The following is an 11,975-nucleotide window of genomic DNA, read 5'->3' on the forward strand; positions in this document are numbered from 1 at the left end:
TGCCAGTTTAGGCCCGATCCCCAGGATTGGGCCTAAACCGGCAGTCAGACATCCCTCTCACAATCCTGGACCGCTGGCTCCTAATTGCTCATCTGCCTGCCGGCCTAATCACTCCTCACTGCCTCTGCATGCCAGCCTGATTGCTCCTAACTGCCCCCCTCTGCCAGCCTGGTCACCCCCAACTGCACCCCCCAGCTGGCCTGGTTGGCCCTCACGCCCCTCCCCATCCCCCCGCTGGCCTGGTCGCCCCATGCAGCCTGCTGTTCAGTCGTTTGGTTGCTCCTCACTAACCCCCCTGTCGGCCTGGTTGTAGGCAGCCATCTTTTGAGGGTGTGATGGTCAATTTGCATATTACCTCTTTATTATATAGGATTATCTATTATATTTCCCATGCTGTACTTTATATCCCCATTACTGTTTTTATAATTGACAATTTATACATTTTAATCCCTTTCTTTTTTTTAACCCAACCTCAACCCCTCCTGTCTGGCATCCATCAATTTGTTCTCTGAATCTATAAGTTTGCTTCTGTTTTGTTTATTCATTTATTTTATTTCTTAGAGTCCACATATAAGTGAAATTGTATGGTATTTTTCTTTTTCTGTCTAACTTATTTCACTTAGCATAATACTCTCTAGGTCCATCCATGTTGCTTTAAATGACAGACTTCACTCTTTTTCATGGTTGAATAGTATTCCATTGTATATATGTACCACATCTTTATTTATCAATGGACACTTAGGTTGCTTCCTTATTTTGGCTATTGGAAGTAATGCTGCAATGAACATAGGGGTGCATATGTCTTTTTGAATGAGTGTTTTGCATTTCTTCAGGTAAATGCCCAGAAGTAGAATTCCTCAGTCATATAATAGTTCTATTTTTAATTTTTTGAGGAACTTCCATATTGTTTTCCATAGTGGATACACCAATTTGCAATCTGAACAATGGTGCATAAGGGTTTCCTTTTCTCCACATCCTTGCTAAGACTTCTTGTTTTGTTGATTTATTGATGATAGCCACTCTGACAGGTGTGAGGTGACATCACATCATGGTTTTAATTTGCATTTCCCTGATGATTAGAGATGCTGAGCATCTTTTCATATGTCTCTTGGCCATCTTTTGAGAAATGTCTATTCAGGTCCTCTTCCATTTTTTAATCAGATTGGGTTTTTGTTTGTTTTATTTTGTTGGGGTTTTTTTTGTGTGTGTGTTAAGTTGTATGACTTCCTTATATACAGGATGTCCCCAAATCATGTATACATACACATTAATAGCTGATAGCTCAATTGATGTTTCTTTTTTTCAGCCAGATTGAGCTTTGAACAAAGGAAATTCATCCTAAAATGCTACTGGAAGTTTGAAAATGCAGTTGAAGTACAAACACTGCCTTTATAATTACTCAAATGTATATACCCTTTAATAGCTGAAAACTCAATTTTCACTCCTTTTCAGGTATAACTGATTTGAAATAATGGGTGAAGCCAGATTAAGCTTTGAACAAAGAAAATTTATCCACTAAACTTTTTTTTATCCTCACCTGAGGATATTTTCCCACTGATTTTTAGAGAGTGGGAGAGAGAGGGAAAGACAGAGAGAAACACTGATGTGAGAGAAACACATCGATTGGTTGCCTCCTGCACATGCCCTGAGCAGGGTCCAGGCTGGCAACCAAAGTACATGCCCTTGACTGGAATCAAACCTGGGACCCTTCAGTTCATTTGTATATAAGTAGCTGCTTTTCTCTTGCTAGTTTTAAGATTCTCTCTTTGCTTTTAATCTTGGCATTTTAATCAAGAGGTGTCTTGGTGTGGGCATCTTTGGGTTCATCTTGTTTGTGACCCTCTGTGCTTTCTGGACTTGTTTATTTCCTTCACCTGGTTAGGGAAGTTTTCAGTCATTATTCCTTAAAATAGGTTCTCAATCCCTTGATCTCTCTCTTCTCTTTCTGGTACCCTTATGATGCAAATGTTGGTATGCTTGATGTTGTCTGAGAGTTAAACTATCCTAATTTTTAAAAATTCCTTTTTTCCTATTATAATTGGGTGTTTTTTGCTACCTTGTCTACCAGATTGCTGATTTGATCCTCTGTTTCATCTAATTTATTGTTGATTCCTTCTAATATATTCTTCATTTCAGTTATTATATTCTTCATTTCTGACTAATTCTTTTTTATGTTTTCTATCTCTTTTTAAATGTTTCCTATAAGTTCTCATTGAGTGTGTCTATTCTTCCCCTAAGTTTATTGAACATCCATATAATCAGCACTTTGAACTCTACATCTGGTAGATTGCTTGTCTCCATTTCATTTAGTTCTTTTTCAGAAGTTTTGTCCTGTTCTTTCATTTGGGACATGCTTCTTTGTCTCCTAATTTTGGCTGACTTCCTTTGTTTCTATATATTTGGTATATTGGCTATGTCTCCCAGTCTTGGCAGTGTGGACTTATGTAATAGGTGTCATGAGGGTCACAGTCTCCCTGGTCACCTGAGCCTGGTATTTCAGGGGTTTCCCTTTTATTGGTCATGTGTGCTCCCCTATTGTAGTTGAACCCTGATTGTCGTTGGCATGTCAGTGGATGTTATTGACTCTCTGATTGACTGTCAATAAGGAATGGCCATAACTATAGTGGACAAGCTGTTGTGTGGGGGGCTGATCCCACTGAGTGGGATTTGCTTTTCTGGGGCTCTGATGCTTGTCAAATCTGGTGTGTCATATGTGAAGCTGTTTGGGTGGTGCTCTGGTGTGGTCTGAAGCTGACCATTGGGTTTATTGGTTCTGGGGCCTCTTAGGAGGGGCTCTGGTGCAGGCCAAGTCAGCCACTGCTTCCATCCAGCCCAAGACCACCTGATAGGAGTTACAAAGGAATCTGTGGTTTGTTGCAATCTGTGCTGGGCTTGGAGGCCTCTGAGAGTTGTTAAGCTGTGAACTGAGGACAGTTGCCACTAGCGTTGGGCTTCAGGATGCTTAGCAAGAGGTTCGGGGCATGCCAGAGACAGCTACTGCTTGCTTGGTGTTTATGGACCTTTGAGAAATTTTAAGGAAATCCACAACATGAGCAGTGGAAGGCAACTTGTGTTGAAAAGCTTCTGCAAGAGGTTTAGTCTGGGCATGGGTGAATTGGGTGGGGCAAGGTTTCAGCAAATCACCAGGGTGGGTGAATGGTCTTAACCAAGTTAATGGAGAGCTCATATTTGGCATCCACCTGCATCTGCTGCCTGAGTGAAGGGAGGTTTTCAGCAAAGGAACAGTGGCCTCTGCCAGCACTTCCATCCCTGAGAGAGCTGACCTGCCTCCTGCCCATTCAGCCCTGGCCTTCGAGCTAGTCAATTCAGCTCCTTCTTGTATGTCCTTGGTGCTTTGTAAACTGACACTCCAATGCTGGAGCTCAGAATGAGTGAATTTGTGAGGATATTAGTATGTGTGCAGTCCCTTTAAGACCTGCAGTGCCTGGGACTCCAGTAACCTTCCATATCACTCAGCCACAATCCTCACTAGTTTTCATAGCCAGATATTATAGGGACTTCCTTCCTGGCACTGGATCCCTGGGCTGGCGAGTTTGGTGTGAGGCTGGGACTACTCGATTTTCAGGCAGGACCAACACAGCCTAACTATCCCTTCTGTTGAAAACTGCCACACCACCCTGGGTGATTTGGCTCAGTGGATAGAGTGTTGGTTAAAGGGTTCCAGGTTCAATTCCAGTCAAGGGCACATGCCCAGCTTGCGAGCTCAATCCCCAGTTGGGGGGCATGCAGGAGGCAGCTGATCAATTATTCTCTCTCATCATTAATGTTTCTATCTTTCTCTCCCTTCCTCTCTGAAGTCTATAAAAATGTATTTTAAAAAAAAAGAAAACTGCCACATCATGAGTGAGGGACCTGCTACCAGTCTCAATATGACTTCTTCTTTGCATCCTTAGTAATAGTAATTCTGTTCAGCTAGCCTTCAGTTGGTTCTCAATAATGGTTATTTTGCATTTAAGAAAAAAATTTATTGATTTTTACAGAGAGAGGAAGAGAGAGAGAAACATCGACACGAGAATGAAACATCAATCAGCTGTCTCCTGCATGACCTTTACCAGGGATCGAGCCCACAACCTGAACATGTGCCCTGACTGGGAATTGAACTGGCAAACTTTCCGTGCATGGGATGATACCCAACCAAATGAGCCACAATGGCCAAGACAGTTGTTTTGTAATTTAGTTGTAATGTTGATGTGGTCATGGGAAGAGGTGAGCACAGTGTTTATCTATTCTGCCATCTTGACCAGAATTCCTCCCTTTTTTCCAAATCTCTGGTTTGTTATTTTGTCTTTTTGAAGTAGCAGGACCCCTCACCCCAATCTCATCTTTTTATCCTGATCTTTTTATTCAGTAGGTTTGAGTAGGGAGAAATTTGATTTGGAAAGATAAACATATACATCAGACCCTCAAATAACATAATATTGTTTAATGTCACTTTATTATAACATCCATGAGATACTGTAGGAACTTAACTCTTTTTTATATCAATTAACCTATGGTAAAACTGATTTCACTGTATGTTGTTTTGCCATAGTTCCAAGAACCTATTGACAATGTTAAGTGAGGATTTACTGTACTTTCCTTGGCCTCAACACCCCAAAGTGTTCAAATGAATCCTACCTCTGACTGAAGACAGCCCATGAGGAGCAAGAAAAACCCCAAAGGTTGAAAGCCAAAGGAAGACTTACCTGGTTGGGATGATCATCTCTGTAGGATACTTGGCCTTCAGGATTTTGTTCAACTCAGTGGTTGCAGATTCTAAGTGTTGGATGGCAGCAGCCTAAGGGGAAAAGGAGTGTTCAGACTTGGAACCTTAGCATGTGACACAGTGTGCTGCCCATCCTCATTCCCTCATTATTTCTTACTGACTCTTTACCATCAACTCAGCTGCCTCTCTGGAAATAATCATAATTAAGGAATTCTTTTGAAGATCCTCATAGATAATCTTAGCTCTGTGGTCATTCTAAAAATAAAAGATCCATATTGTTTCCTCTCATTTAAATTAATATTTAAAACTCATATAAAGGTGATAATATTTGTTCCTTATTTCAAATGAACAATCTCATATTACATAGATAGTAAATAATAGATCTGAGATTTGAACCCACATTTTTCCAGTGCCAGAGTATCTCCTCTTATATAATAATATTAGTAACTAGAGGCCCAATGCAAAAAAATTCATGCAAGGGCCTTGGCCCCTGCCACCATGGCGGCCGCCTCTGCCTTGGCCCCCACCCGCTGTGGCTTTGAATGGAAGGAAGGACATCTGGTCTAATTATCATATTACACTTTTATTGTTACATATAATAATAGCATCTACTTATATAGCACATAGCACTTACTATGTGCCAGGCTCTGTTCTAAGCTATATATAGTAGTCCTTATAATAAGGATTGTTATTATCCCAGTTTCACAGAACAGAAAACTGAGGCACAGGAAAAGGGGAAGCTGATAAGTAGCAGTCAGGATTCAATTCCAGATAGTCTGGCTCTTGAATCTGTAATTTTAACTACAACTTGTGTCTACTGAGTCCTGATGATCCTATCTCTTTAATATATCTTAAATGAGTCCACTTCTCCTTATCTCTGTTACCACTTCACCAGTCCAAATCATCATTATTTTTTATCTAGACAATTACAGCATCTTCTGTCTTTCTCCTTGCTTCTAATCTTTATTCCTTCAATTATTTCTCCACCTACCATGGAACTCCCCTGCTTAAAACCTTTCTATTAGATAGCAGAATGGATAGATGGATAGATTTGTGATAAAGTATAGTAAAATAGTAATGGTAGAATCTACCATTTAAAATTTCTATGTGTTTGAAAAATTTCCTAATAAGGTTAAAAAAAACTTCTATAATTCTCATTGTTCTTAGGATAAAAGTTCAAACTTCCTACCATTGTTTACTAGGTTCTTCCTGGCCTGCCCCTGATTACTTCTCCAGTTTCATCTTTAGTAGAACTTCCTGTATATGTCCTGGCCCCTATGCCTCAGCCATTATGAATGCATTTTAGTTGTGTGAATATTCCATGCTCTCTCTTGCCTTTGGGACAACACACACTGTCCCATCAATCCAGAAGAGGCCTCCTCTTTCCCACTATCCCGGTTAACTCTGGTCCTTAAATACCTTCTGAAATGGTAGCTATTTTGAGAAGCTTTCCCTGATTTCCCCCAGACTGGCTTAGGTACACCTGCTGGATGTTTCCACCCTTGCTACTTCTTTATATACTAACACTCATACTACTTTATATATATTTTTTCTACCACTGCAACTATTAGCTCCTTGACAGCATGGACTGTCATTCTTCTTTAACAACTAGCATATAAAAACAGCTCCTAGAAGAGTATCTCACACTTAGTAGTTAATTCATAAATATTTTCCATAACTATTTTGAGTGGATGAAAAAGTAAATGGCTGAATGAATTATGCCCACAGTACCTATCACCATTTTTGGTAAATAGCTGTTGATTGACATGTCCCCAATTTTCAATGATCTCATTCTCATCAAGCTCATAGAAAATACAACAGCTTCTCTCTGGATTTTGCCTATCATTTCACTGTGCAATAAAGATGTTAGCTTGAAATACAGCTGGGTAGTAATTACCTCAAATTGGGGTATATCCATTTCAACTTGCCCTCTTAGCAATGGGGTTTGTCTAGGAGTCTCACGGATCATCACACTCCATCTGAAATGAAGTTCAAAGACACACAGATATTTAGGACTCTGTTTCATCACAGGCTCGTATCAGTGTTTCACATGTGAAAAAGAGATAAAAATGTTTATGTGTTGGGGAGAGATGTAGGGGATGCCCAAGCTATCTCAGGTAAACTGACCTCAAGATATACCACAAGGTGTGGGGGGGGTCCTCATGACTTCCCTAGAACAGTGTGATGGAAAGAATTCCATCATAGGGTTCTCAGAGAGCAGTGCTTCTTAACCAGAGGTAAATATCAAGATCACCTGAAGTGCTTTTATAAAATACACATATCAGGCCCTATCCAAGACCTACTGAACAAGAATCTTTGTGATAGGGCCCAGGTTGGTATCTTGAGAAAGCACCCCAGGATATCCTCATGGGCAATCATATATCAAATACTATGCCCCAGTACAGAAAGCCTTTCTTATCAGAAGATGGCAATACTCTATCTTCTGTAAAGCAGAGACAATTTAGGCTAATTGTGTATGAACTCTCATTTTTTTTAGTTTCTTTGATAACTTAATGAAGGTGTGTAATAGTTTCTATACTATTCTAGAATAGAATAGAGAGATGGACACTTCCCCAAGGAAAAAATATGCTTACATAGCTATGCAATTTGAAGAAGGTTCACAGAACCCTTGAAATTTACCCATGGGGATGTTGCTTTAAGATATTTTGAGTTAATGAGGGGCTTTGGTGATGTTTGAAGGATACATAGGAGGCCCTGGTTTCCTAATAGCCAAGCCCCCTACCTCCCAAACTGCCCCACACTGAATACATAAAGGATCTGTGAGAGAGATTAAAGCATTCCTGATTGAGATGATGTAACTGGGAATAACTAGTGTACAACTGGAAAAGGCACAATGGCCTGATCTTTCAGCCACTCACCTGTCTAGAATCCTCACACTAGCCTGCTCCACTCTGTTGAGGATGTTCAGAGGTGACTTGTTTTTGTTCCAGAACGCACCCCAGCCTAGGACACGGGCCAGATCATTGCCGGTTCCAAGCGGGATGACTGCCAGCTGACACTGCAAGAACAAAACCAGGTACCCTTTTCAGACAGAGCTATGAAGATTCACCCACAAAAGAACACAGAGGCACTCTTTGGGAAAGATTGTGGTCTCAAAGCCAGAGGCAATAAGGGATTTATGATTCTGGGAAGTATGTTAGGAAGATGTTTGAAATTGATTGAAAATTTCCCAAAGGAGTTGGGCCCCACTCTTGGCCATACAGAGCCTACCCAGTAAATGGAAGAGTTGATGGAATATGCTAATATGTATAGCTATGTTTATAAAAGAAAAATATAGTCACAGGTTTCTATTTAGGCTGGGCCAAAGACGTGAGGTGTCTTAAGAGACAAAGCTACTGGATTCAGAAGAGCAGAGTGTTACTTAGGGTAAAGGGGGGGAGAGGTAGAGGAAAATTTCTGCTACTCTTGAGACTCAAGGAAGAAAATCAATTGCCTCAGGAGGTGGAGGAAATTAGGGGCTGAATGTTGCCTGAGGCCACTTCTTTTTTGTTTGCTCTCCTCCCCTTCAAATCTTCACTTTGGGTGTTAGAAAATAGAGCACTGCTCATTTTTTCTTTCCCCCTGCTAACTCCCTCATTTCTCTATCCACATGTAGATAACCAGAAAATGGTCTAGGTGAGCAGGCTTAGATTGGAAATCTACCAGTCAGGTTGAGTATGAAACCAATGGGAAACATGTATTTTATAGACAGGGAGAGTGAAGACTAGGGACTTTTTGGGATGAGAAGCTCCACACCCCAGTCTTCCTAGCAATGGGTAAACTGAGTCAGCTAGGGACTCACCCTTTCATGCAATCCTAAGGCATCAATCAGAGATAAGACCCAGCTTACACTGCCATCTCCACCACAAACCACAATGCGAAAGCGAGCAAAGTTCTTGAACATGGACAGCCTGGAAGAAAAAGGAGAAAAGGGAAACATTTAATGGACTACTGGGTTTTACAACTCTTTCCTACAATGTTCCAGGGCCCAAGGACTGTTCCTTCTTTACCTTGCTAACAAGCTACATCTTTTTTTCCCTTAGCCACTGTCTCTCTGTGTTCCTAAAATTATAGTCAATGCTCCCACAGGCAGTCCTGGAGGCCTTGCCTCAACCCATACTAATCCTGTGCCTAACCTTGCTCTGGAAGCTACTAGTAACCTAGCTAAATCTAACTGCTGAGATCCAAGAAGAATGTCTCACATGGTGGCCAATGGGCTCACAGAAGCCAGGGCCGAACAGCCAGATGGTCCTCAAATTAAAGAGGCCTATAGTAGAGATATAATTATTTGGCCCCATGAAGGGGGGGAGGATGGAGAACGAGTGACAGAAAAGATTGACAGCAATATCCATTTGCTCCCTCTGAGGTAAGGAGACAGTTTTACTTCTTCTTACTAGAAAAGGTGGAGCAAATCTGAGAGTAGGATATGGGCTTGAAAGGATTTCTGGGAGAGGGCTAAAAGTCCTCCAAAATACCAGTCAACCCAAAATACTCTGGAGTTATGTGTCTGTGTCCTGGCTTCAGAAAATAGATATTTCCTGCCCAGATACTAGAACTAATTCCAGGAAGCCTATCCTAGTCTAGAATGTGTAAAAGGCAAAGCCTTCTATATAACCACTATATCCCTTATGCCATGCTTACCCGGCTTCAGGTCCACCCTTCGACAGGTCAAACACTTGAGATGGGTTAAGGAATTGCTTAAATTTTCTGAGGAAGATAACTCCTTGATGATCGCCACTTTTGGAGTTGATGAATATGAGAAGGGGGCATGAACAGGCTGATGACCAATCAAGATTCCAGAAGTCTGAAGATACTACTAATTGGCCTGATACAAAGAGAAAAAGAAAGAAAAAAAAGAACAGGGTCATTGAGATGGAAATAAGATATAACTTAATATCAAATTTTGAAAACACTTTTTAAAAATAGTTTTATTGAGGTACAATGGATACACAAAGAACTGAACATATTTAATGTATACAATTTAATGAGTTTAGACATAAGCAAACACCCATGATACCATCACCATAATCAAGGTAATAGACATTCCCAATATCTCCCAGAGTTTCCTTCTGCCCTAGATTCTGAGCTAGAGGAACAGAGGGGAAATCAATACAAAACCCAAGGGGCTTTTCCAACTGTTGCCAGGCAACTGACATTTCTTGAGCAACTACTACATTCTAATAAGCATGCTAAATATTGCTGGAGTATAGCCCCTGCTCTTAAGCTGAGGAGACAGGCTCATACACAAGAGTATGTTGGAATATACAGAATAAAAAATGGTTCCACAACCAAGAATTAATAAAATGCTAAGGAGAAACTGAGAAGGAAAAGGTTGAGAGCTGAGAAGGAGGATCAACACATCAACTAGTCTACTCTCTGCCTGGGATCTGCCTTGGTTCTCATAGTGAGAAGATACCAGGTCAGGAAAGAGGGGAGGAAAGGCTGCCTTTTAGCCACAAACAAATGATTGAACATATCAATGTAGGGTGAAGCCGGGAGCTTTAATCACTCCCCTTGGGCTCAGACAGAGCAATCCAAGTTGTCACACCAACTTTCAGGGGAAAAAAGACTATAGGGAAATTATCTGAACAAGAGAGAAGCTTCCAACACTGAAGTTCTCCATAGAGAAGTAACATTATAGCACTCTAAACTGACAAAGGCTGCCAGCTCCTTCTGAGTCTTAGAGCCTATTGGCAGGGGGATAGGCACTGAGAAATGCCCCCCTAGGAGATGGTAGACAAATCATAAGCCTCCAAACCTCTGAGCTTGTGGCTTTCCAGGGATGCCTTAGCAAAAATTAAATGCAAAGGGAAAAAAGCATGTGGCTTGGTCCTGATTGGTTTGGGCCAGGGAGGATGGGTTGAGATGTCCCATTTATTGTAATCTGGGTGAAAGGGAGCTTGAAGAAAGAGTGCTGACTGGAGCAGATTGCATGGCTATTTTGCCTGGAAAAAATCTAAAGCAGTCTTTCTCTATGGGCCAATTTCTAAGCCAGCTAGCCAGTCATGCACCAAATTTTCAGGGCTTGCTAGGATTCAGCTAAGGGGCATCTGCTATGTCCTTTCAGTAGTATAGCTTGGAAGTAGTTACTCTCCCTGAACATGTTATCCAAAAGTAGTACCCTTTTCAACATTTTTTAAACAAAAGGTAATATGTCAACACAATAGTAGTTAAAACATTAATTCATTTATTCAAAAATATGTATTGAGGGCATTCTCTGTGCTCGTCCTTGTTATATTCTGAGAATACAGTGGTAGACAAGATAGCAACAGTCTCTGATATTGTGGAACTTGTATTCTAATGGAGGTAGACAGAGCATAACACATAAATATAATAAATAATGTGATTTGAAGAAAACTAAGTAGGAAAAGGGAATGGAGACTGGAGGAGGTGTTATTTTAGACAGGTGGTCAGAGACAGCTTTCCTGTAGAGGTGACATATGAGATGGGACTTGCATAAAGTGAAGAAGTAAGCAATGTAGATATCTGGAGGAAGAATTTTTTTTGTGGGGGGAGATGAAACATAAGTGCTAAGACACAGAGAAGAGAGACTGTGTGAAGTGTCTGAGGACCAGTGAAGAGAATAGCATGGCTGATGTTGAGTGAGAAAGGGGGAGGGTGGCAGAAGATGATGTCAAAGAAGTGACAGGGACCAGATATAATGACAAGAATATGTTAGAGGTAACAGAAAATAAAGTTGAGACTATTAAGTATATACTTGAAATACTAGGGGTCAGGTCATATGATATATGAAGAAAAAATATATTTTAACAAATGGTATCTTTTTATATCACATAACCAAATTGAGAGATAAAAAATCACATAATCATATCCATTGATGCAAAAAAAGCATTTGACAAAATCCAATACACTTTCTTGATAAAAACTCTTAGCAAAGTGGGAATAGAAGGATCATACCTCAACATAATAAAAGCCTTATATGACAAACCTACAGCCAACATCATACTCAATGGGCAGAAAATAAATTCATTTCCCATAAGAACAGGGACAAGACAGGGATGCCCACTCTCACCACTCCTGTTCGACATAGTACTGGAAGTGCTAGCCATAGCAATCAGACAAGAAGAAGAAATAATAGGCATCCAAATTGGAAAAGAAGAAGTAAAACTGTCATTATTCGCAGATGACATGATATTGTACATGGAAAATCCTAAAGACTCCATCAAAAAAATACTAGACTTAATAAATGAATTCGGCAATGTAGCAGGATACAAAATTAACACCCAGA

The 11,975-nt window shown here is 40.6% G+C and overlaps 1 protein-coding gene across 1 annotated transcript in view; it reads right to left on the reverse strand.

Annotated features, from left to right (window-relative positions):
• DGKK (diacylglycerol kinase, kappa) overlaps positions 1-11,975 on the reverse strand; it is a gene marked incomplete at its 5' end in the record, with an annotated part of 129,308 nt that overhangs the window by 30,054 nt on the left and 87,279 nt on the right. The window contains 5 exons of the mRNA XM_014538272.1: positions 4,707-4,798; positions 6,624-6,705; positions 7,606-7,745; positions 8,529-8,637; positions 9,368-9,551. Coding sequence (XP_014393758.1) covers positions 4,707-4,798; positions 6,624-6,705; positions 7,606-7,745; positions 8,529-8,637; positions 9,368-9,551 — 607 coding nt within the window. The remainder of the gene's footprint in view (positions 1-4,706; positions 4,799-6,623; positions 6,706-7,605; positions 7,746-8,528; positions 8,638-9,367; positions 9,552-11,975) is intronic.

Source organism: Myotis brandtii, unplaced genomic scaffold (assembly GCF_000412655.1).
Source record: "Myotis brandtii unplaced genomic scaffold, ASM41265v1 scaffold1875, whole genome shotgun sequence".
Classification (NCBI taxonomy): Eukaryota; Metazoa; Chordata; class Mammalia; order Chiroptera; family Vespertilionidae; genus Myotis; species Myotis brandtii.